This window comes from Globicephala melas, chromosome 1 (genome assembly GCF_963455315.2).
Source record: "Globicephala melas chromosome 1, mGloMel1.2, whole genome shotgun sequence".
NCBI lineage: Eukaryota > Metazoa > Chordata > Mammalia > Artiodactyla > Delphinidae > Globicephala > Globicephala melas.
The window spans coordinates 109370267-109396622 of record NC_083314.1 but is presented as its reverse complement, the minus strand read 5'-3'; the positions used below and the strand labels follow the sequence as shown (position 1 = coordinate 109396622).

At 41.4% G+C, this 26356-nt stretch overlaps 1 protein-coding gene across 3 annotated transcripts in view; it reads left to right on the top strand.

The window, feature by feature from the left end:
• Nucleotides 1-26356, top strand: part of LRRC8C (leucine rich repeat containing 8 VRAC subunit C) — a 91692-nt gene that overhangs the window by 50376 nt on the left and 14960 nt on the right. For all 3 annotated transcript variants that reach the window (XM_030868609.3, XM_060303065.2, XM_030868610.3), the window contains exon 2: nt 7398-7539. In XM_030868609.3, the coding sequence (XP_030724469.1) occupies nt 7402-7539 (138 nt within the window). In that variant the 5' untranslated portion in view covers nt 7398-7401. The remainder of the gene's footprint in view (nt 1-7397; nt 7540-26356) is intronic.

The window sequence follows — 26356 nt, the reverse complement described above, 5'->3', positions numbered from 1 at the left end:
ATGGTGTAGGATCCTTTTAATGTGCTGTTGGATTCTGTTTTCTAGTATTTTGTTGAGGATTTTTACATCTATGTTCATCAGTGATATTGGCCTGTAATTTTCTTTTTTTGTGATGTCTTAGTCTGGTTTTGATATTAGGGTGATGGTGACCTCGTAGAATGAGTTTGGGAATGTTCCTCCCTCTGCTATATTTTGCACGAGTTTGAGAAGGATAGGTGTTAGTTCCTCTCTAAATGTTTGATAGAATTCGCCTGTGAATCTGTCTGCTCCTGGGCTTTTGTTTGTTGGAAGATTTTTAATCACAGTTTCAACTTCAGTGCTTGTGATTTGTCTGTTTATATTTTCTGTATCTTCTTGGTTCAGTCTTGGAAGGTTTTGATTTTCTAAGAATTTGTCCATTTCTTCCACGTTGTCCATTTTATTGGCATATAGTTGCTTATAGTAATATCTCATGATCCTTTGTACTTCTGCAGTGTCAGTTTTTACTTCTCCATTTTCCTTTCTAATTCTGTTGATTTGAGTTTTCTCGCTTTTATTTCTTGGTAAGTCTGGCTAATGGTTTATCAATTTTGTTTAACTTCTCAAAGAACCAGCTTTTAGTTTTACTGATCTTTGCTATTGCTTCCTTCATTTCTGTTTCATTTATTTCTGATCTGATCTTTATGATTTCTTTCCTTCTGCTAACTTAGGGTTTTTTCTGTTCTTCTTTCTCTGATTGCTTTAGGTGTAAGGTTAGGTTGTTGATTTGAGATGTTTCTTGTTTCTTGAGGTAGGATTGTTTTGCTCTAAACTTCCCTCTTAGAACTGCTTTTGCTGCATCGCATAGGTTTTGGGTCATCGTGTTTTCATTGTCATTGTTTCGAGGTATTTTTTTATTTCCTCTTTAATTTCTTCAGTGATCTCTTGGTTATTTAGTAGCATATTGTTTAGCCTCCATGTGTTTGTATTTTTTACAGTTTTTTCCTGTAATTGATATCTAGTCTCACAGCGCTGTGGTCAGAAAAGATACTTGATACAATTTCAATTTTCTTCAATTTACCAAGGCTTGATTTGTGACTCAAGATATGATCTATCCTGGAGAATGTTCCATGAGCACTTGAGAAGAAAGTTTATTCTGTTGTTTTTGGATGGAATGTCCTATAAATATCAATTAAGTCCATCTTGTTTAATGTATCATTTAAAGCTTGTGTTTCCTTATTTATTTCCATTTTGGATGATCTGTCCATTGGTGAAAGTGGGGTGTTAAAGTCCCCTATTATGATTGTGTTACTGTCGATTTCCCCTTTTATGGCTGTTAGCATTTGCCTTATGTATTGTGGTGCTCCTATGTTGGGTACATAAATATTTACCATTGTTATATCTTCTTCTGGATTGATCCCTTGATCATTATGTAGTGTCCTTCCTTGTCTCTTGTAATAGTCTTTATCTTAAAGTCTATTTTGTCTGATATGAGAATTGCTACTCCAGCTTTCTTCTGATTTCCATTTGCATGGAATATCTTTTTCCATCCCATCACATTCAGTCTGTATGTGTCCCTAGGTCTGAAGTGGGTTTCTTTAGACAGCATGTATACAGGTCTTGTTTTTTATCCATTCAGCCAGTCTGTGTCTTTTGGTTGGAGCATTTAATCCATTTACATTTAAGTAATTATCAATTTGTATGTTCCTATTACCATTTTCTTAATTGTTTTGAGTTTGTTTTTGTATGTCTCTTCCTTCTCTTGTGTTTCTCGCTCAGAGAAGTTCCTTTAGCATTTGTTGTAAAGCTGGTTTGGTGGTGCTGAATTCTCTTAGCTTTTGCTTGTCTGTAAAGGTTTTAATTTCTCCATCGAATCTGAATGAGATCCTTGCTGGGTAGAGTAATCTTGGTTGTATGTTTTTCCCTTTCATCACTTTAAATATGTCCTGCCACTCCCTTCTAGCTTGCAGAGTTTCTGCTGAAAGATCAGCTGTTAACCTTATGGGGTTTCCCCTGTATGTTATTTGTTGCTTTTCCCTTGCTGCTTTTAATATTTTTTCTTTTATTTAATTTTTGATAGTTTTATTAATATGTGTCTTGGCTTGTTTCTCATTGGATTTATCCTGTATGGGACTCTCTGCCCTTCTTGGGCTTGATTGACTATTTCCTTTCCCATGTTAGGGAAGTTTTCAACCATAATCTCTTCAAATATTTTCTCAGACCCTTTCTTTTTCTCTTCTTCTTCTGGGACCCCTATAATTTGAATGTTGGTGCATTTAATGTTGTCCCAGAGTTCTGAGACTGTTCTCAATTCTTTTCATTCTTTTTTCTTTATTCTGCTCTGCAGTAGTTATTTCGATTATTTTATCTTCCAGGTCACTTATCCGTTCTTCTGCCTCAGTTATTCTGGTATTGATCCCATCTAGAGTATTTTTAATTTCATTTATTGTGTTGTTCATTGTTGCTTGTTTCCTCTTTAGCTCTTCTAGGTCCTTGTTAAATGTTTCTTGCATTTTGTCTATTCTATTTCCAAGATTTTGGATCATCTTTACTACCATTATTCTGAATTCTTTTTCAGGTAGACTGCCTATTTCCTCTTCATTTGTTTGATCTGGTGGGTTTTTACCTTGCTCCTTCGTCTGCTGCATATTTCTCTGTTTTCTCATTTTGTTTAATTTCCTGTGTTTGGGGTCTCCTTTTCGCAGGCTGCAGGTTCCTAGTTTCCGTTGTTTTTGGTGTCTGCCCCCCAGTGGCTGAGGTTGGTTCAGTGGCTTGTGTAGGCTTCTTGGTAGAGGGGACTGGTGCCTCTGTTCTGGTGGGTGGGGCTGGATCTTGTCTTTCTTGTGGGCAGGGCCGCATCCGGTGGTGTGTTTCGGGGTGTCTGTGAACTGAGTATGGCTTTAGGCAGCCTCTCTGCTAATGGGCAGGGTTGTGCTCCTGTCTTGCTAGTTGATTGGCGTGGGGCGTCCAGCACTGGAGCTTGCTGGCAGTTGGGTGGAGCTGGGTCTTAGCATTGAGATGGAGATCTGTGGGAGAGCTCTCGCTGATTTATATTACGTGGCGCTGGGAGGTCACTGGTGGTCCAATGTCATTAACTCAGCTCTCCCACCTCAGAGGCTCAGGCCTGACACCGGGTCAGAGCACCAAGACCCTGTCAGCCACATGGCTCAGAAAAAAGGGAGAAAAAAAAAATGAAAAAGAGAATAATAATAGATGAAAAAAATTATTTAAATAAATAAAAAAAAGAAGAGAGCAACCAAACCAATAAACAAATCCACCAATGATAATAAGTGCTATAATCTATACTGAGATAAACATAAAAATTAGAAACAAATAAGTCGCAGACAGCAAACCCCAAGTCTACAGTTGCTCCCAAAGTCCACCTCCTCAATTTGGGATGATTCGTTGTCTATTCAGGTATTCCACAGATGCAGGGTACATGAAGCTGATTGTGGAGATTTAATCCGCTGCTCCTGAGGCTGCTGGGAGAGATTTCTCTTTCTCTTCTTTTTCCGCACAGCTCCTGGGGCTCAGCTTTGGATTTGGCCACGCCTCTGCGTGTAGGTCGCCTGAGGGCGTCTGTTCTTCGCTCAGACAGGACGGAGTTAAAGGAGCCGCTGATTCGGGGGCTCTGGCTCACTCAAGCCGGGGGGAGGGAGGGGTACGGATTGCGGGGCGGGCCTGCGGCGGCAGAGGCCACTGTGACGTTGCACCAGCCTGAGGCACGCCGTGCGTTCTCCCGGGGAAGTTGTCCCTGGATCACGGGACCCTGCAGTGGCGGGCTGCACAGGCTCCCAGGAGGGGAGGTGTGGATAGTGACCTGTGCTCGCACACAGGCTTCTTGGTGGCGGCAGCAGCGGCCTTAGCATCTCATGCCCGTCTGTGGGGTCCCGGCTGCTAGCCGCGGCTCGCACCCGTTTCTGTTGCGCCTTCAAGTGGCGCTTTTAATCCCCTCTCCTCGCGAACCCGGAAACAATGGTCTCTTGCCTCTTCTGTAAGTCCAGACTTTCTCCCGGACTCCCTCCCTGGTAGCTGTAGCGCACTAGCCCCCTGCAGGCTGTGTTTACGCTGCCAACCCCAGCCCTCTCCCTGCGCTCCAACCGAAGCCCGAGCCTCAGCTCCCAGCCCCGCCCGCCCTGGCGGGTGAGCAGACAAGCCTCTCAGGCTGGTGAGTGCCGGTCGGCACCGATCCTCTGTGAGGGAATCTCTTCGCTTTGCCCTCCGCACCCCTGTTGCTGTGCTCTCCTCCGTGGCTCCGAAGCTGTCCCCCTCCGCCACCCGCAGTCTCCGCCCGCGAAGGAGCTTCCTAGTGTGTGGAAACCTTTCCTCCTTCACAGCTCCTTCCCACTGGTGCAGGTCCTGTCCCTATTCTTTTGTCTCTGTTTTTCCTTTTTTCTTTTTCCGTACCCAGGTACTTGTGGAGTTTCTTGCCTTTTGGGAAGTCTGAGGTCTTCTGCCAGCGTTCAGTAGGTGTTCTATAGGAGTGGTTCCACATGTAGATGTATTTTTGATGTAGTTGTGGGGGGGAAGGTGATCTCCATGTCTTACTTCTCCACCATCTTGAAGGTCCTCCCTGACGAATGAGTTTTAACATCAAGGAGTTTGAAAAGTTCATTGAAGCCACAACAGTGAGAGGCCCGCGTACAGCAAAAAAAAAAAAAAAAATCTCAGCAGATTGAATAAGCAGATATGAGAATCCAGCTATATTCTATTAAGCCAGCTTTTAAAGAGATTTACAAAAATATAAAACAATGCTATTATTCTCATTAATTGTTTTTGTGTTGGAGAATATAGTTATTTTTTGTAATAACAATTTATGTTAACTTGTAATGGTTTTGTTATTTTTAAGTGAGTTAATATATATTTTTGAAATTTCTTGGTTTTAATTTCTCATGTGGCCAGTATTGATAGGTATCACCCACCTAAAAAGTGCTCTTTGAGGTCCTCCTCACTACATTTTAGAACATGAAAGGATCCTGAGGTCAAAAAGTTTGAGAACACAGCTCTCAATAAAATACACATTGGTATATTTTATTCCTGAAATTGTTCCTTGCTTCAAAGAACAAGCCCAATTCCCTCCAAGATGTACAGGAAGTTATCATGAAGGAGACAATAACTAAATCTATCAAAGGATGTAGACTACAGCACAGGCACCATACTTGTTAGTGCTGTCACTGTAGCTGGCTAGGGTCCCCCCCAATCTGATTGAGTGAGCATTGCTCCACGAACAAGCATCCGAATTCACCCATCAATTTAACAGACAGTTGTTCAGGGCCTCTTGTTTTCCAGGCACTGTGGTAAGTGGTAGAGGTGCAAAATAGAACAAGACAGTAGCTTTTAGGCAGAATGTGGAAGTTAAGATGAGTTCGTGCCTGTCTGTGACCGCCACTGGATAGCTGTGACGAGAAAACATTTGGGGCCATGAGATTATAATGATCCATTGAGAAGAAAAAGGTCGTGAAAGGTCAGGAAAATCAAACTTTGGACTAATCTGAAATGCTAATAACACTAGGAATAAGTGAAGTTTTTCATTTAGCTTGGGTGGCTTGCCTGCAACATATGTTTTGAGAACACACATATGCATAACATATAGGTTTTCCCCCTTCAAGAAACTTCCAGCCCAGTGGTGGTAACAAAGTAGAGTTAAGAAAGTTGTGTTTTGGGACTTTTCATGGTGGTCCAGTGGGTAGGACTCCGCACTCCCAATGCAGGGGACCCTGGTTCCATCCCTGGTTGGAGAACTAGATCCCACGTGCATGCTGCAACTAAGAGTTTGCGTGCCACAACTAAGAAGTCCTCATGCCACAACAACGAAAAGCCCGAGTGCCACAACTAAGACCTGGCGCAGCCAAAAATAAATAAACATTAAAAAAAAAAAGAAGAAAAGGGGGGCTTCCCTGGTGGCGCAGTGGTTGAGAGTCCACCTGTCGATGCAGGGGACGCGGGTTCGTGCCCCGGTCCGGGAAGATCCCACATGCCGCGGAGCGGCTGAGCCCGTGAGCCATGGCCGCTGAGCCTGCGCGTCCGGAGCCTGTGCTCTGCAACGGGAGGTGCCACAACAGTGAGAGGCCCACGTGCTGCAAAAAAAAAAAAAGAAGAAGAAGAAAAGGAAAGTTGTGTTTCAATAAAATGAGGCAATCATATCAAATGCTGCAAAGATGTCGAGTAGGTAGGTCATAGGTGAAAGCAGCATGAAGCGGTTGAATTTTCAACGTCATGTTAAGGAAGACTGCTTAAGAAAAAGTCAGATAAAGCAGTGAGATGGAATGGAACACATTATAATAGTTTCCAAAGATAAACAGCAGTGAACTCAAAGAAGAGGCTCTGGTTTTCTTTAGGCTGTTTATTGTACAGCCTTTAATTCACTATTAGGGAAGAGAAGATCCAGGAAACAAAAAGGCTTGGAAGAATGAGCACCAAATGTAGCTTTTCCCTGCCTTTAATCAGACTAAATAACAAGGGCAGGTGGAAAAAGCAAGATTATTGGATCCAAAGATGGCAAAAGGGAGAGAAACTGTCTTTTTGGCCCTCACTGGCCACCCTTATTCCTTGCCATGAGATAAGGAAAGAATATTCCTTCTCCCTGTAGCTGGATGGTTACCTTCAAGTCTTAGATCATAATACAGGCAGTGGGACTGAGCGATAAGAAAGGACAACACAGGCTAAGAAAAGGATGTGTCTCTTTTCCCCTTTTCCCAGAGCCTCAGTGCACCTTATTCATTTATCCTCTGTCATTTAGATAGAGTTGGTGTTTCCAGAGAAAACTGTCAGAGGATAAGTTTGAGGTTCACAGTGAAATTTAGGAAATAGAGAAAAAAATCAAGTCAAAAGCACAGGAACCAAAAAAAGAGGGAGGGCAAAAAAAAAAAATTGAAGTTCTCCCCAACACCTCCTCCCCACAATGAGATTGTCCCTTTTACAAGAAGAGGACCAGTGGCAAAGTCGTTTGCCTTCCCCAGGGAGCAAGCAAAAGGCTTTACAAATAGGGCTTAGTAAATAATTAATACAAACCAATGCTGAGGATACACTTAAAAAAATAGTTTGAAGCAAAAACCCAAGATGATAAGATAAATAGCAAAAACATTTTAAAGGATGGGCTCTGCTCTTTCTGCCATCTTTGTGCTCTGTTTAGGGGAAGGGAGACCAGGCAATAACGGGTGGCTCTGGTCATGCTCTCTCTGGTCCATGTGGAGCTAAAGGGCACCCACTGGTTAGACAAGAGTTAGCAAAGGTACTTGATTTTTCGACATGGGGCTCCTTATTTCCTCAATTGGTGGATTTCTCAATAGCTCGTTCAAACTCTGAGGTGCTGTGACAGCTCCTGGACTGATTCCGACCACTGAATCCGACGAGTTGAAGCAGAATTTCAAATGCTGTTAACAATGCAGTATGTTGTGCATAAGGATAAATTAATTCACCAGTAATCTCTCTTTTCTCAGAAACATGATTCCGGTGACAGAGTTCCGGCAGTTCTCTGAGCAGCAGCCTGCCTTCCGGGTTCTGAAGCCATGGTGGGATGTATTTACCGATTACTTGTCCGTGGCCATGCTGATGATCGGTGTGTTCGGATGCACTTTGCAGGTAGGTCCCTAGACTCATGTCAAAACAGAGCCAGGGGCTTCCCTGGTGGCGCAGTGGTTGAGAGTCCGCCTGCCGATGCAGGGGACGCGAGTTCGTGCCCCAGTCCGGGAAGATCCCACATGCCGCGGATTGGCTGGGCCCGTGAACCATGGCCGCTGAGCCTGCGCGTCCGGAGCCTGTGCTCCGCAACGGGAGAGGCCACAACAGTGAGAGGCCCGCGTACCGAAAAAAAAAAAAAAAAAAAAAAAAACAGAGCCAGAGCAAGTCACTAAGCCGTTGAAACCTCTTTAAAAAGAGTGTGTGATTTTTAACCATGTATGTATTAGTTGCTCTTCTGTACTTATGCATGGTGTTTGTAATCATGGCAGGGAGCCTGAAGCCTGATTTCCCAAACTTTCCTAATTAGGTAAATACGGTACTTGTAAGATTTAACAGAGCTCAAAGAGCAGTTGACTATAGTCAAGTAATATTTGATGTCACAAACATCAAAGGGAGCCCTTTATCTTTCAAAGTTGATTTTATACCCACAGCAAAATATAGAATATAGCAAAATATATTATGTATAGCCAGAGTGCCATTTATATTGTTAAAATGGAATGTTTTTCTTTATCTCTTATATTTACCCCTGATAAGATTTTCTGGGAGGACTGACATTTTGATGAGATATTATCTTACCCAATGCTTAGTTCTGAGTTAAATTGTACCTGAATCATAAATTGTTCTATATAGATACTGTATATTCATATATTGAATCCAGATTTTTTGCAAACCTATGTATCAGGCACCATACTTTGAGGACATATATACCTGTAAGCAGTTCATTTCTAGGGGGAAACTAAATAAACAAACAACAGAAAAGGTTATACTGTGCTAGAGTTGTTTTTTTTTTTTCTGAAAAGCTCTATGCAAGTCCAAAGGAGAGGAACAAGAGAAATGGTATATTAAAACTTGAGAACCAGTCAGGAAAAGGGAGCTGGGGATGAAGAAAGTGCCAGGAAGAGGAAGGAAAGCTCCAAGTCATGGTTATGAGAAAGGACATGACGTCTCTAGGAAACAGTCATTAGGATTGACACCCTTTGGGTGTCATCAGCATGAGAGTTGAAGCCATGCCCGGGAATGGAGTCACCCCAGGAGAATGTGGTTGGTGAGATGATGTCAGGAATAACAGTAAAGAGTGAATGAATGAAAAGGAGACTCCTCTGGAGAAGGCTGAGTAGGGGCAGCCATAAGGATGGGGGGAAACCAAGAGAGAGGAGGGGTTCAGGTGTGGTCAGTGATGGCAGGTGGTTCAACTAACTCACGGGCTAAGGGGAGAAAAGCAGTAAATAGGGCATTAGAAATCTTAGTGTCACTGGTTGGAAAAGTGAATTGGAGTTAAAGGCTTATGGAACTTTCAAGTAGATCATCTGAGAGGAAGGAGAGCCAGGAGAGAGGGAAATAGCTAGAAGTGGTGCAGAGGAGAAATAAAGACCTTTTTAATGTTGATTTTAATAATAGTTAACATCTAGTGCTTCCTACGTGTCAGGCACTCTTCTGAACACTTTACACATGTTTTAAATCATTTCATCCTCATGCCAACCCTAGGATATACTATTATCATCCCCGTTTATAGATGCAAAACTAAGGCACAGAGAGATTAGAGAAACTTCCAAGGTGAGTAGCAAAACCCTTACTGAAGTCCAAGCAGTTTGGCCCCAAAGTCCCTATCCTTAATCCCTAACACCATGCTGCTTTTTATTTGTGGGCTGAAAATATCTTGCCCTCCTCCCCCCACCAAAAAAAAGGATGCCAATGAAAAACTAGAGTTTGGAAGAGAGAAAGGGCATTAATTCATTCATAAATAAAACAAATAGTTGTTGAAGAATCTACTGTGTGCCAGGCACTGTTCTAGGGGCCAAGCATTATCAGTGCCGGAGGAAAGAAATAAAAGACAAATATCCCAGCCTTAAAGAACTTAAATTCTGTGGGGGAAAAAACAAGCAAAATAAGCAAAATCAGTTGGTAAATTATATATGTTAGAAGGTAATAAGGACAATGAAAAAGAAAATAAAGCATACGAGGACGGTAGGAGATCACAGCAGGTGAGATTAAGAGTTGTGGTTCTCAAATAGGGTGGCCTCACTGGGAGGTGACTTTTGAGGAGGGAACTGAAGTCGGTGCGGCAGCGGGCCTTGCAGATGTCACGGAAGCGGGCCTTGCAGATGTCCCAGGAGGAGCCATCCAGACAGAGGGAACAGAAAGAGTAAGAGACACGATGAACAAAGCAGTCACAGGACCCCTCCCCTTCTGCAGGAGAATTTGACATTTGGCTTTCTCAGCTTTCTAGCTCAGCTTCCCTGGGAGCCTGATAAAGGTAGAATATTAACTGTGTTACTAGGCAACATTGCTTATGGCATAAATGGCTGCTGATTGGTCAACTGCATCTGGGCTGGGAGAATGATAAGCGCCTGGTTAGGAAGCCATAGATGGGATTTCTGTGACTGTGGTGACACTTGTAACTGGGCATGTCCCTTGATATATGGAAGGTGTATCTACTGAGTTACAAGAGCTATTGGCTCCTTTGGAGCATAAGGCATCAAAGCCAGAGTAAATCCGGAATCTGCCTACAGTGGATCTCTTTTTCTTGCATCTGAGATGATCGTGGAGAAGCTTAGGGAGAGACTAGCTCCTGGGCAGCGGTGTGGACCACCACACAGGCAGTTGTGAAGATTCCCCCAAAGGGAGAGAGTCTGATGCTGCCTGGCTGACAAGCTGTGACTCCAATCCTGTTTCTTTCCAATGATTCTGTTACCAAATGAGGTTTATGATAATACTATAAGTTTGAATGTTGAGATGATCCTAGGAAGACCCCTGGTGATGTTGCAGGCCTGAAGCATGGGTATTCCTCGCATGTTGAGGGAAAAGCCAGGTGGCCAGTGGGCTACAGCAGAGTGAGGAGAAGAGTGGTAGAAGAACGAGGCCTGAGAGGTAACAGCTGCCGGATCATGTAGGGCCTGGAGGCCCCTGTAAAGGTTCTGTCCTTGCTCTGACAAGGGTGGGACATGTTTGGAGGGTTGGCATTATCTGACTTAGGTTTTGACAAGACCACTCTAGGTGTTGAGAATACAGTATGGGGGGGGGGCAAGAGCTGAAGCAGGGAGATTACTGAGAAGGCTAGTGCAATAATCCAGGGAAGATATGAATCAGATGGCTTGAACCAGGACTGAAGCTGTGGTTCTGGATATATTTTGAAGGAAAAAACATTAAGACTTGCTAGAAGATTGAACTGAGCGTGAGTGATATGTATGAGAGAAAAAGAGAAATCAAGAATGACTCTTAAGATTTTGGGGCCTGAGCCACTTGGAAAAAGTTTGTTTTTGAGCCTGTTGAGTTTGAAATATGTTAGATATCCAAGTGGAGAAGTGAGCGGTTGGATATAAGACCCGGTAGTTCAGGGTAAGAGAAGAATGGTCAGGAGGAAGGATGTGATGGATCCAGGATCCAGGTGGGATTATCCTTGATTTGGGTGGAGGGTGTACCTTCCACAAGAATAGTAACGATGGCTACAGATGCATTTTATTGCAGGAGAGGAGAGGCACAGTAAGACGGGAGTGTGTGCCTTGTAGCTTCTGTGAAATAGTAAGTGACACATCTGCTGAGAGATTGTGAGGTAAGGGAGGTAGCAGGATGGGGCAACAAGGTAGGTAGTAGAGAAGGGCGAAGTTTGGAGTGGCAAGTTTGGGAAATAGCAGAGGGAGGTGACATAGATCTGCAGGAGGACTCTGTGTCTGTCTTTATTACTGTGCCACGCGCAGCACCAGCACTGCCACAGGACCCGCTTATGAACAAGCACAGGAGTCGTTTCTCCTTTTTTTTTTTTAAATTTTTAATTTTATATTGGAGTATGTAGTCGTTTCTCTTGTTTACTTATTTCATAGCAGGATGAAATGCAGAAAAGAGAAACCACACAGAGAATCTATAAGAACTAGTAGCTAACTTGGAACAAAATAAATGAAAATGATAGTGTGGACCTATGAAAATGTCTATGATGAACATCATTTAGGGATGTGGCCACAGTGAGTTCAGAAGGGGATTCAAGAACAACTTAAGCATCTCTTCCTGAGCCCTGGTCAGAACCCTCTTCCTGGAGCACAGCCCCCGTCATGTCTCTCTGCTGCACAGAAGCATCCCACTTAGCACCCTGCCCAGCACGCTTAGTACCTGCTCCTCAGATGGGTGACCTAATCTGGACACCTCACACACAGGCCTGTTTTATCCTTACAGCCTTTAAGAAGAATATGGACGCCAGTTGACTGGGTACAGGAAGTGTAGTATGAGATGTCAAGATTCTAAAAAATGTGAAATACCCCAAAGGAAGATTCCATCAGAATACGAAGGTTACCAGGCTCAGAATTCATATGGGATGGACCATTTGTTCAACAAACATCCCTAAGCACCCGAGATATGTCAGGCATTACGTGGGGTGCTCGAAACACTGAAAGAAAAATACAGTACAGCCCCTGCCGTCAGACTGCTAATAGTCTACAGACTGTACAAATACAGAAGCAGTGCCATTTGGTGTGTAAGCGCCTTTATGGTGATAGATTTCAAGAGCATTAAATATGATGTCATCTCAGCTACTGGAAGTTAGGGACTTGAGGAGGTGAATTTGAGCTAATTCTCAAAGAATGAGTATACAAATCCAAAATATACATTTTTAAAAAAGAGGAATGGAAGAAAAAATCAGCAATAGATTTAGTGCGATCATTTCACAAAGCCCTCATTATGGGTCCTCATGGCATTTTCGGGGGCATCCTGCACTGGGTGGGGCATTCCCACAGAATCCAGGATGCCAATAGCACTCGCATTGAGTGATACTGGTAAGGAACCTGTGCTACCTGTGTGTAGAATCCTTATGTACTTTATTTAGCTCCCAGAAGGACCCTTGGGGAGTAGATTAGTCCCATCTTTCAGGTGAGAATTCTCATCTGAAAGGTTACGCAATGCCCCCAAAGCCAAGAGGGATGCAGCGAGCGTTCAGATCTCAGGTCAGTTCTCCAGCATGTGGCTTTCACCCCTGTGCACCCTGCTGTGGGATATTATGGAATCATTACAGTTGCACAGATCCTGTGGCCAAATTTTGGCTCGTAAAACAGGATTTTAAGTATAAAAACAAGTGCAAAATGACTAAAAGAGAAAATAGGAAGTTATAAAAAGAATTGATTTTCTGAATTACAGCTTAGATTCTCTAAAAGATTATTCACTATACACCTGCTATTAAAAAAAAAAAACTTCCAACCTATAGTGAACATTGAAGAGACAAGAAATAAGATATAAATTACTAAAGAAAGTAAAACCACTCAGTATTCATATTACAAACGAAAGTAATGTTTCCAAGGGGGAGAATTTAATCTCTTATTTTAGCTCTCTTATGATAATCCTCTGAAATTGGTTTAATGACTGATAACTTCATAAACAAAAGGTTCTCTGTGAAGCTCAAAATCCTTTCCCATTTCCAAGGTGATCTTACAATAATCAAAATATGTTTTTATGCCTTGATTTTCCTTTTGTGAAATGAAAGTGCAGTCATTCTGATCTTACTTACAAAACAAGTTAACGCTTGGGGTTTGAAAACACGACAAACCAAAATCTAAGTAGGGTTAGAAGAGCACTCTGGTGGTAAAATAGGAATCCAATCGTTTTTGACTCTTTTCTAAATGGCTTCTTCCAATGGCAAACACTATTTCATTATCTCTTTATTCCTAAAAGATTGTGTGCCTATAGGTTTAACACTATGTAGCTTTAAAGATACTGGGGGAAGGAGGAAGTCATCGACTATCAATGGGATGTTGATTCTTTCTTGCCCTGATGTAAAAGGATTAAAGTCAACACTTGTCTTACTCATCTGACAAATATTTATTCGTTTCTGAGCAAGTAGCTATTTTCAAGGCTGCCATGGGATAAGAGCATGCATAAAGAGCATTCCTTAGATTACATCAGAAAGAAACAAAGAAACAAATATAAACTCATTGTAAACCAGGAGAGTGTACGTATCCTATTTCTGTACAGTCACAGACCCTCAAGGACCCATAGCGTAAACACCCAATCTTGTGCTATAAATAGACAACATTATTCAGCTACTCAAAACACTCAATAAAATAGACGAAATCCTGAAAGGTCAACACGTTGCTTCCTGGAGAAATAAGATTGCTTTAGATCTCTGCTCCGTGACTCCAGGTTATCTTATGATGACCAAATCCACAACAGCCCATCGTCAGGCCATTACCAAATATAGAGTTAACAGTTAGAAACCAGAAGCAGGAACTGGAAGACAAGCCCCCTCAAAACCCTAGGGGACTGCTCTGTGACTGCTACACAGGAAAGACATTTCCTGCTTTCTGAATTGGGTGGGGGGGAAGCCAAGGGAATGATTTCAATGACTTGAAACCACCTACCAAAAAAAAAATTCCTTGTGGACTAAGCTAGTCACCAGGAGCAAACTGGCTGGCGCCAGCAGGATCACACTGGACAAGAGTTTGGTGCATCTGAGCTGCTTGGTTGGAGTTAATCCCCACTTTTATTTTTGGTACATACTCAACTGCTTCTCTGATTTAGAACCATCAGCATCAACGCCATGGCACATGGCCTTCAACCGATAATGCTCACAGGCAGTTCACTGAAAAGCACAGGTGGTAAAAATTATAGACCACACAGGGATTTCAGAGTAGTTCATTTTGATAATGTGCCCTGAATCCTTGCTTCTATAATACCTCTCTCCCCCAGTCCTCTGTCCCATACTAACCGGGATCTCTAGTAGATCTTTTTCTTTTGCCAGATCCGAATTTACAGATGGAGACTCAGAAATTCGTACTTAGATTAGCCTGTTGTTTAAGGTGAAATTCAGAATGCTAATGAAACAGCAGATAGCACCAATGGGTAGGCTTAAAATGAAGACCTCATCTACGATATGTTTTATAAAGTTTCTGTGTACCCACGACATGTCAATATTCTACTTCAGTCTTTGGGGAATATGAAACAAAAATCACTTGATGGTGAACATAATTTTAAAGAAAACCTTTCGCATCTCTGTAGGGATGGTGGTAGATGCTGTGAGAGAAACACTACTTCAGAATCCCTGTTACATCTAGTAACAAAAATATGCCTCGGTTAGGACTTCCTTGTTATGGTGGTTTATTCAAACTGATACTTTTTTCTTCCCTAGAACTTTATTTCTTGTCATCTATCACCTTGACAACTTAATGTGCAGTGAATTCCTGGCCACAAGAATAATATATGAGTGCCTTTCACCTCGCTTGCTTGGGTTTAACACAGGGCATGAATCTAAATGCTTTTCTTAGATCATCGGATGCCGTCCAATGCCAGTCAGTGAATGGGGAACATTTCCTTTTATTTCACTATTATGGATTGTTATGACCATGTTGCCATTGATTATTTAATAATACATCTTTTCCCTCAAATAATAAAGCACTGACAGAGTACTGGATTTTTTTCCTACGTGAAGCAAATGAGATTTACTGTATATTTAGTCTCTGTTGTGGATCCTGTACTGTAAATCACCAAAATCCATGTTTAAAAATCTCTATTAAGTGGGTTTATCATGATATGGAGGGAGATAATCTTGTATTTCTAATCAGGACCCCTGATTTGGAGACCCTCCCCGATCCTCTCATCCTATCAGGCGAACAGATCCACTTGAATTCTTCTGTCCTCGCTTGGTTCCTCTCCAAGGCCCTTCTTTCCCATTTCGCTGAGAACACTGACCACATCTGGATCCTCCCAACCATACAGTGACCCTGTGCTAAGGATTAGGCCAACACTGGCACTGCATTTTAATTACAAGGCTAGTAAGTGTCTAGGTTATATCTGGAGTCTTCTATTTAATATAAATAATGAGCGCTGCTCCTTTGTCCCCTATACTACTGTTTTCTTGTAAAATCCTGCATTTTTATTATTTTATAATCCCTATTGTTTTGGGACATCTGGCCTTCATATAGTTTTTCTTTAAATCTAGTGTTATTGTTTTGTGTCTAATTTTTAAACTATGAAATAAAACACTCCCAACTAGAAAGATACATACCAACTAAAAGATTTAACAAAAAATAAGATACCACTCAGAATGGCAACAAAAACTATCAGATATCTAGGAATTAAGCTAATCAAGAATACACAGAGACTTCCCTGGTGGCACAGTGGTTAAGAATCCGCCTGCCAATGCAGGGGACACGGGTTCGAGCCCTGGTCTGAGAAGATCCCACATGCCGTGGAGCAACTAAGCCTGTGCGCCACAGCTACTGAGCCTGCGCTCTAGAGCCCACGGGCCACAACTGCTGAGCCTGTGCACCCCAACTACTGAAGCCCGCGCACCTAGAGCCCACGCTCCGCAACAAGAGAAGCCACGGCAGTGAGAAGCCCGCGCACATAACGAAGAGTAGCCCCCGCTCACCGCAAGTAGAGAAAGCCCGCGCGCAGCAACAAAGACCCAACGCAGCCAAAAATAAATAAATAAATAAGTTTATAAAGTAAAAAAAAAAAAAGAATACACAAGAACTTAAAAACTTTTAAATGCCTAGTCAATGACATATAAGACAATTTGAATAAATGGAAAGACATTGTATGTCTTTGGATGGCACAAACTTGATATTACAAAGATGTTCAGTCCTCACAAATTAGTTTATAAATTCAAAGCAATATTAAGCAAAGTCTAGTTAGATTTTTTTTTAAGAAAAAGCAACTTGGTGAACACATACCAAAATTTATTTGAAGAGTGCTCACTTATGGTGGTGAAGAGGAATAGAATGGTGTAAGGTGATAAAAGGAAAGAAAAGAAACAGAGGAGGAAGAGGAGATGAAGGCGATGGGGAGGGAGGGGTTTTGCAGGACCTGATAACATACTGTACCTTGAGAAATATGGAGAGTTCAGCCCTCTGCCCCGAGGGTCTGCAATCCCACCGCACACACAACAAAACACTTTGACTATATGAACTAATTTCTTCAGAAGCTCCATCTAATTCTCATCCCTTTTCCAGTTGTAAATTTATAAATCTCTGTGCAAATATTCTATTTCACAAGCAGGAAATTTCCTAACTCTAGATTTCACAAGTGGGTAAATTGTTAGCTCTAAGATTTAGCATCCCTCTGTTTCAAAAACAAAACTCTAGTTGGAAGAATTACCTCTAATTGTTAGGAATAGAAACTTTATAAGGCCAGGCCTCGTCTGTAGGGTTCATTCCCACATCCCCAGAATGAAAGACAATAGCAGTCCTGTGGGTCATGTGTAAGCGCTCACCAGAGTTCATTCTGTGGAATGAAGGGACGAGTGAGTGAGGAAAAGTGGATGAGACATTTTTGGCATGTGCTAATGTACAGTGAGCATTTAACGGCTGTGGAAAGGGACTGAGACCTTTGAATTACAGAGATACTGTGCTAATTTCTGGGTATTTTACACCATAACTTAAGAGATTGTGACCAGCATAAAAGAGAGATCAAAAACCCTTATATGAGACCTGGCTGAAGGTATGTATAGCCTAAAGTGGAGAAGATTGATGGGACTATGAAAACAGACAGGAGATGCTCAGAGAGCTGCCATGTGGAAAGTGTAGATGTTTTAAACTGATTCCACGTGTCCTAGAACACCAAATAGAACCAACAACAGAAGTCTTAGGAAAGAAGATTTTCACTCAATACAATCTCAACTTTCAAAAAGTTAACAACTTTCTGAAAATGTCATGTTAGGTAGTGAGATTCCTATTATTGCAGATGCCCATTGTAGAGAGTGAATAGCCTGGTGGAGGGGAGGCTACAAGGAGAATCCCTGTGTCCTCAGAGAGAACCATGCGCATTTGTCTTTAACATATAATAAATAGTTCCAGGCAATGGGGTTAGGCAGTGATAAAAATGACAAGGCCCTGCCCAAAAAATAAAGATACATTTAAAATATAATGTCAGATGTAAGTGCTTTGTAAGGAAAAAGCAGTGTAAGGAGAGAGAGGGACAGGGGTCCTACTTTAAGTAGGGTTGTCCTCTCTGAAAAAGTCACATTGGAGCAGAACTAAAGGAACTGAGAGAGGGAGGTATGTGGGTATCTGGGAGAAGAACATTCCAGGCAAAGGAATCACAAGAGGCCAGTGTGGCAGATATAGAGACAGCACGGGGGAGTGTAGCCCCTTGCAGTGTTTTCTTGCTAGGATCCACTGTGTAAGACTTGAAGTCAGTATTGACCTAAATTGAGCATTACTGCAAATGTCAGCCTTCTGAGATTTAAGCTTCAGACTTGCCAGAGTTAAGAAAAAGAATTTAATCCTGCGGTATCTGGAACCTGGGACCTTATGAACTACCAAAACAATTAGTATTACCTCTTTGTTGACACTTAACTAACCACAGTGTGTGGAAGCAAATGTTAAGAACATATCTCATGGCCCATTCAAGACTTCAGGTTGCTAAAAGGCAGGATCTGTGTGTGAGACATCTTTGTACCCACCTTTGTGTCTTAGACCTAACGCTCAAGAAATGTGTGTTGAGTGAATGCATCAATGTGCTTCAGCAGCTCTAAGAATTCATTGACTCTTTTAATAATAAAAACAATTGTACAAACTGTCATTTAAAACTGGATCATAAACTGATGGAGGAAAGCTTTGTGTGGGATAATTAACGACAAGGTGATAAAAATCAGATCTCCCCTGCAAAAAGTAGAAAAAGCGGCCAGCAGCAAATGATCTCTCTTTAGTAGCATCAGAGATTAACCACAGCACTCTGCAGAGCTGGACAGGAATACTAGGAGCATCCTCTCTAGAATAATTAGCATAAACCTAGTGCCAGAGAAGGGAGACAGGCCCTTATGCTTGAGCAATAAACTTGAAAGAAAAAGTCCTTTGAGGATGTACCGCAAAAATGTGCTAATAATAGATCAACAATTCCTGACTTGTATATGTTATATGCCCTCACATGTTAGAAAACTACAGCCAAAATCTGTGTATAAAAAAAAATCATGCTGTTGTGACAGAGAAACTTAAGAAACGATAGACATTGAGGCACCTCAGTAGAGCAAGTTACAGAATCATTTCAGTGAGACCAATGAAGTATATTTTTACAGAACTGAGAATTTATGTTTTGGCCATACGTGGTTGTTTTATAATAAAGTTGAATGCCACGGTGAAAACCAGGTTTTTCTTACCCAGATGATTGCCCATTCATACAGATGTCGTATGGAGAAGAATATTTCGGGCATCCCCAAATAAACCACATTATGAGTGTTGATTGAGTTCTGTAACAGTATTAGTACTTGATCTTGTACCCATGGAATAGATTTTATGAACTGCCCTGAGAGTCTAAAAACCTCCGTGTTGTTTTGTGGGAAAATGGTTTCTTCTTTCTAAACAATGAGTTTTCAAATGAACTTTTGAGGGCTTGCTAATGTTCATTAACTATTTAGTATGCTTTAGTCTTTTGGAGATTTTTAAAAATTCGTTTAAAATTTAGTGGTTTCTGAGTCATGGTGATATTTTCATGATATTTGTTTATTCTAATCTAAGAAGGTTATAATCCTGCACTAGTTAAATGTCTTTTAAAAATAAAAATAATAGGATTTCAGAATTGGAAACGAATTTAGAGGTGATTTAGTATAAGTTCTCATCCAGTATAGAAATCTTTTATAGCTTCCTCGACGGATTAATATCTAGTTTCTACTAGAGTGTATTTGGTGATAGCAAGAAGTGTTCTGTTTAATGAAATTTTTGCTGTGAAACTGCAGATAAATCAGTGCATATTTATTGAATGTTGACTAGGTTCCCAGCACTGTTAGGTATTATTGGGAATAAAAAGTAATTTAAGGCTCCATCTCTGCCCCAAAGGAGCTTAAGGAATAGTTGGAGAAGCAAAATAACACATTCATTCATTGTACCAGTTTATTCAGTATGCGATGTTATAGGCACTGTGCTAAGTTCTGACAACACAAAACTTGGTCTTGGACCTGAAGTTGTTTAAACTGTTGCAAAGATGGACATTCACATACATCCTTCTAAAACAGAAGATAATTGCTGCGGGGTGTGTGTGTGTGTGTGTGTGTGTGTGTGTGTGTGTGTGTGTGTGTTCGTATTGCAATGACCATATATTGCAATAGCTGCAAAAGAGGAAGGATAGTTAAGTCTACCTGGGGAAATCACGTTTCTTGATATTCTAGGTAGGATGGTTTAAATTATATTCCTGAAAAAAAAAATGTGTTGTGGTGTGTTACAAAGAATAAGACTTGTGGGGCAAATGTCCACATGGACGTGTCTAGCAAATAAGACTTTCAGCTTTTTAGATGTAACAGCACTTTATTTCTAAGAATAAAGGAGTAAAGGCTTTTAAATGTACACATGACTGTTCATCATGTAACAGCAAGTTTAAATCTTTAGCCCTCCTAAGAAATAAACTATGCTAACTGGCAATATTAGAGTTAGCTACTTTAAATTTGAGTTGGCATCTCCCTACTCAAGGTATATTAGTCTTAAGAGCTAGTGAGATTCTTTGCACCGATACCTAAAGCTAAGGCTGTGTAATCTTAAATTCCAATACATTAGCTTATGTTTTGGGATGTTGATGTTAAGTTTTAAAATGTTGGTGCTGGATACTGGACTCAGAAAATACCTAATGCATGACGAGACAATGTTGTAGAGATCCCTTTCTGAATCACTTTTGTGTATCATTGTACTGGTCAGTTTCTTAACTTAATATTTTTAGAAATTCTGCAGTATCCGCCACAAATCTTCTGTCTAATAAGCAGGCCATCAGCTACATCATCATTTTACCTTGTAAGGAACCTCATATGCTCAGCGGAAATATAAAATCTTGGTTAATTTTTATAACTTCAGCTAGGTCAAGTAAATTAAAGAGAAGAGTTAAATCTTTCCCCAGAGCTTCAAGCAGAAAGCATGGACTCTGCCATGTGATTTTGGGTAAAATACATGGCCTTTCTGAGCCAGTTTTATTAAAGGAGCAGGCTTGGCATCATTTCCACTTCACAGATAAGAAAAAAAATGATGGTAAAATAGAAATTTATTATTTTTAGTCTTTTAAACTACAGACTTCAAATGCCTTCTCTTCATCTGGGGCATTTCCATATGTCACAGGTGTGATGAGTTGGGCCTCTGATTGAGAGAAGTCTGAGATCAAGGTCCACATGCCCAATTCTTCCCTCCCACAGCTATCTGCCTTCCTCTCCCAGAGGATCTGCAGGAGCTATATAGACAGAGGACAAGACAGGCAAAAGCACATTTAATGAAAACTAAGCTCTGGCCCCAAACCTCACTATCACTCTCCTGGTGAGCTAGGCCAGAACTCGCTTAAGTCACAAGGACTTCCTCTGCCTAAGTGCTGAAGACCTGGACCAGAAGCTGGAGGAAGCACAGGAAGCCTCCTTACCCTCTTTCCCTGTACTTTAATCTCTGTGCCCAGATGAAGAAAAGGGGAACCTGGGCAAGGAAGAGACAGGGTGAGGAAGGGGTGGAGAGGAGGGAATTGACTATTGATTCTCCCTAAAGCCAAGAGGAGAGCTTATGTGAGCTATCCTCCCCTGGCCCTCCTAGGGTATAATCCACTTCCAAGAGAGGGGCAGCTCCAGACCCACCCTATCACATCAACTTCAAGGAAGAAGAGAGACTTCAAAGTGATGGCTTCTAAGAGGAGCTCTAAAAAGAGACTCCAAACAAACTAATTCCAAGAGATCCCCTGCTTGAACTCAGAGCCTTAACCCCTTATGAGCACCAAGGTTTAATACTACTCCTTAAATGTTGCCATGTCTACTAGCCCTCCTTCTAGAAAGAAGTAAGGAGGAACAAAGAAGAGTCTTGAGTCCTGCCCAGAGATCAGCCATCTAGATGAGTCAGAAAAAAGGAAAAATCCATAACTGAAATTCACCTTATATGGTAAAAGATCTATTCGCTTGGAATGTGTGGAACCAAATTAATGGTATTTCTGCAGTCCAGAATAGCTTAACTTCCAAAAAGCATAATGGCTGGGAAAAAAATTCTCCTACCTTCCACCACACCTAAATGATAAAGTGTCATGACTCTTACCTTACCTACAAGTCTTCTTGTCATAACAAGGTACAGCTACCACAGCCTGGCAGTTGACAGCATTCACTTGCCGAGTACTAGAGCAAATTATTCTTTGATTACTATAGAAAATTTCTAAAATAAATGATCTTTTTTAAAAAAGATTCTTTTAATACTTTTTTGTTTATTTGTATGATTCCAGTGTTAGAATTCTGTATCTTTGTGCTGTTTGTACATTGGTGTGGATAGTCCAGAGGATTTATGTTTCTCCGGGACTCTCCCAATTTCTTTTATCTTACTACTGCTCACAGATTTATCAGTGAACTGCAGGGTGTCCAGAGATAAGTCAGTTGAGTATAGAACTATGGTTTCAGTCCCTGGGGGTTGCTTCAGAGCTTTTTCTTATTTCAAGAGCATAATTATAAATATTTCAAAATTTTAAGCACCAGAAACAAATTGTCTTGGTTATGAATCACTAACAATATGTTCCTAATGTTTATCCATAGTTTTTGTATATGCACTGAATTTTCTCGCATGGTTTGACTTTGAAATGGATGCTTTCCACTTAGATCTTATATTGCCATGGATCGGGCTTCCCTGGTGGCGCAGTGGTTGAGAGTCCGCCTGCTGATGCAGGGGACACGGGTTCGTGCCCCGGTCCGGGAAGATCCCACATGCCGCGGAGCGGCTGGGCCCGTGAGCCATGGCCGCTGGGCCTGCGCGTCCGGAGCGTGTGCTCCGCAACGGGAGAGGCCGGAACAGTGAGAGGCCCGCGTACCGAAAAAAAAAAAAAATTGCCATGGATTAAATAATTCATTAGTCTACTTGGCTTATGGGAAAATGCCATGAAGCAAAATGAAGACAGTTTTGAATCTCATCCACTCCTTCATTTTTCTTTTCTTTTTTTGTGTCCTGGAGAAGCTTTTCTCAAAAGAAAGGAGACGAAAACATAACATAGATACAACTAAAATACAAGCTACAGGAAACGAAAGCATCCTTGATGGCTGGAAAGTCTCAGGCTGACCAAGGGTTTAAAAAAAATTCACATTCATAGTATGTATAGTCATCCTTACCCTCGAAAAGTCAGTGTCTGTATATTCATAGTGGTAGGAGAATTGCCTTTATTAAGAGAGGTATCAAAATGCATACAGGATCCTAAAGTAGGTGTGATGGTTTCTTCTTTCACTTGGAAATGAAATGAATAGGTTGTGCCTCCCAAATCTGGCACTCTCTTTGTGTACCTTCAATGAGTCAGCACTTAGCTCCGGCTTTAGGAATCACTAGGCTGACATCACTTGGCAATTTGGAGGTTGTGTGAAGTGAGCTGTTTCATCTCAGAGGAAGGTAGCTAAGGCCAATTTTTCCAGATGTTCACTGGCATCTGATTTTATACATGTGTGTACTTGCCGTTGTTGCGGTTTGTTTTCCTTTGGGGAGGGGGCACAGTATGTGTTTATTCACCTCATATTTAGTACATACTTACTTTGTGCCAGGCAGCGTCAACAAGGTTGGAGCTTGCCTTTAGAGAGCTTATTGGTCTAGGAGGTAAAATGATAATAGCCAATTACACTGTGTTTCCACAGGTACTACGATAGAGGGAAAATCAGTACTTAAAAACTGCTCCAGTTAACTGTATACTTTTGTTCTGTTAATGTATAGTAATGACTCGGGTAATTATGCTTTAACTTTTTCAATGTTTAATTCTTCCACCAGACTGGTGGCATTTTATGTTCCTCAAGCAGAGAAATTTCTGATGATGCTTCACTAGAGAAGATTTGCTTGATGTCTGGTTTTTAATCATGTACAGATGAATCCTATAGCAAGTGTAGTGTTGTTATACCTTATCACCAAGAGAATTCGTTAATTCAAAAATCTAAGTTTTAATCAGCTCACCCCTCCAACCCCTTCGATTTTTTTCCCTAGGACATTGCCTTCATGCCCCAGAGGTGCCAGGGTATGATCTTGTGCCTCTCCTTTTCCTGTTGCTATTGAGGAAATGAGCAACCAATAAAAACAGACTTTTTACTCAGCCCTTGTGTTTATTAATAAACATCTGAAAGTTTGTCAATTATCTCTAGACTGCTCGCTCTCTTTCTCTCTTTACTCTCTGGGTCTAAACTTCCTCCATACGCAGGGTGTTATTTCCTGACCAACACATGAGTTTTAAACATTGTCATTAAAGAAGAAAGATACCATGTGCACAGCAGGCAGGAAATGATGCCACACCCTTGCAGTTATGCTTTTCCATTTCCCCTGGAGACAAGGACTCGTTTGTGTTAGTGAGAGTGATGCAGTGTGTGTGGTGATCATGGATGCCTGTTTTTGTGCTCCAGTGGTGATTGCCCCCAAATACACATGTATTGGACTTGGAGAATAGTAAGCCTTTTGAATATGACATTTGCTGAGAATGAAATCACTTAAATCTTCGCCCTTTTAAAACCATCTTCCCTGCCTTTTCAGTTCCTTCTTTCTCAACAAGATTTTTTGGTACTTAAAATATTTTCAGTAGTTAGCCTTAAAACAGATTCTGCATTCTCAGAGTTAATCCTATCACTGATGAAGGTAAATCTCACATCTCTTGAGGATAGATGCTTTGTCTTCTAGCATCTTATTTCTGAGAGAACATAATTAGTTTGTACATTAACTGATAACTTAGTGACATGAAAGTTAATTCCCTTCCCTTGTATCTCCATCTCTTTTCCCAGGAGAAATGGGTCTACCTCAGAAAGGAAGAGCAACAGTCCATCTTTTTATTTATTTATTTAAAAAAAATTTTTTTTGGCCACGCCGTGCGGTATGCAGGATCCTAGTTCCCCTTCCAAGGGTCGAACCTGCACCCTCTGCAGTGGAAGCTCGGAATCCTAACCACTGGACCGCCAGGGAGGTCCCATCTTTTTAATCTTATTCCTTGTTCTTCCCAAATGCAGCCCTTTGCCTCCTGTCTCTGGAACCCACAAGGTTCTGACCTTACCCTCCCCGCAAAACCTATCTAAGTCCAGCAGCTTCAAGGCCCAAATGAAGTTGCTCCTACTGCATGAATCCTTCTCCGCTCACTGCAAGCCTTAGCTTTTATTTCATTTACCACATCATTCACATGGTATATATACAGCCTTGCGTGCACTGTTGTTTGACTTTTCATGTGGCTATTTATGTCTCTCCAACGAGACTGTAAGTGCTTTTAGTTATGCCTCCTTGATTTTCCTATAATGGTTAGCATAAAGTAAATATTCAATAAGTTTTAGTAGATATTCAATAAAGTAGATATTCCGTAAGTTTTAGAACGTTAGTTATGCCTCCTTGATTTTCCTATAATGGTTAGCATAAAGTAGATATTCAATAAGTTATAAACTGTCCTTATAGTTTTAGACTATATGGATAGTCTGTCCTTAGTATCTCTCCGAACAAGCCCTGGGGAATAGGTCTTTGGGATCTGTTTCTTGCTAGGTCACTCTCAGATCAGCAGAGATAGCTTGTTTTGTTCTATCAGACTGGGGACAAATCTGGACAATCAGCTTCAGGGTGCAACCCTTTGGAACCAGTTGTATTTGAATCTATGGAGTGGAGGGAGGGTAAAAGATAATCACCTTCCTGTTGGCCCACCTGCCACTTTGTGGCTCCAGTCTACATGTCTGTATCCAACTTGCCATAACCAAGTTAAAGCACCATCTTTTAAACGAACAGATCACAATCTAAAGAATACCCCTGGGTCACACATTAACATATTGGAACGACGCCTGCTGTTTCACCATATGCAGCAAGTTTTCTCACTCCTTTCAGTGATAATAGAGTCATAACTAAGATTTAAAGTCTAAACCAGAGAAATAATTTGGGGGTTACAGTTCATAGAAAAAATATTGTACTTAATTGTTGAGGTTGTAGGAAAATAAGTACTCTCATATGCTGTTAGGGGGAGATGTATAAAGAAATCCAGCCTTTTCTTGTGGGGAGAGGAATTTGACATTGCAGGTTTACCTTGTTTGGCGCTACCCAAGCAATGTTGATTCTTCATAATGGTAGTCTTGAGACTAGTTTTATATTACAGCACACTGTCTCTCTCTTATGAAAAGATAGTAAAGCAAGAGTTATGCTTGAAAACACTCCCCGTGTTCAACGGGTATAGCCATGATAAAATATAAAAGGAGGTACCAAAAATGCATACATGGACTCAAAAACAAGATAAACACTTCTGCGGAGCACAAATGGAATACTGAGTGGGGCTGAAGCAACAGCTGGGCTGTCATCCAAACGCAGGCAGTAGCGGCCAGGAGCTCAGCTCCTGCCAGTAAAGGAACTAAAAATGCACCAAGCAAGATAAGAGACCGGAGCCTGGTCACTGTTTGGAGCCAAAGGTCCTCACTCCCAAAAGGAAGCTAAAAAGAATGGCAATTAACTGGCCGCTGGAGCTGGTACTTCAGAGGAAACCGTGCATCTGGGGTGCCTCCCAACCAGGAACTGAGTCAGCCTGCCCATGTCTCCCTGACTGGAACTGTGAGATCCTGACATCACAGTGGAACATCAAAACACCATGACGAGCCCTAATGGTGGACTGGGGAGCTGGGTGCAGGAAACCACAAAAGAGTGCGCAAGAGAAAACAATCTCAGAACAAGCCTACCACCCAGAACACGTGAAGAAAATTATGCTAAGAAACTCTCTCAGCAGAACTGACAGTTGGAATATTGATACTCTCCACTTGAGATGAAACTAAGTTTTAAAACAAGCAGTGAAGTTAAAATAAATACATTTACTTTAAAAAGTTCAGAAAAGGGCTTCCCTGGTGGCGCAGTGG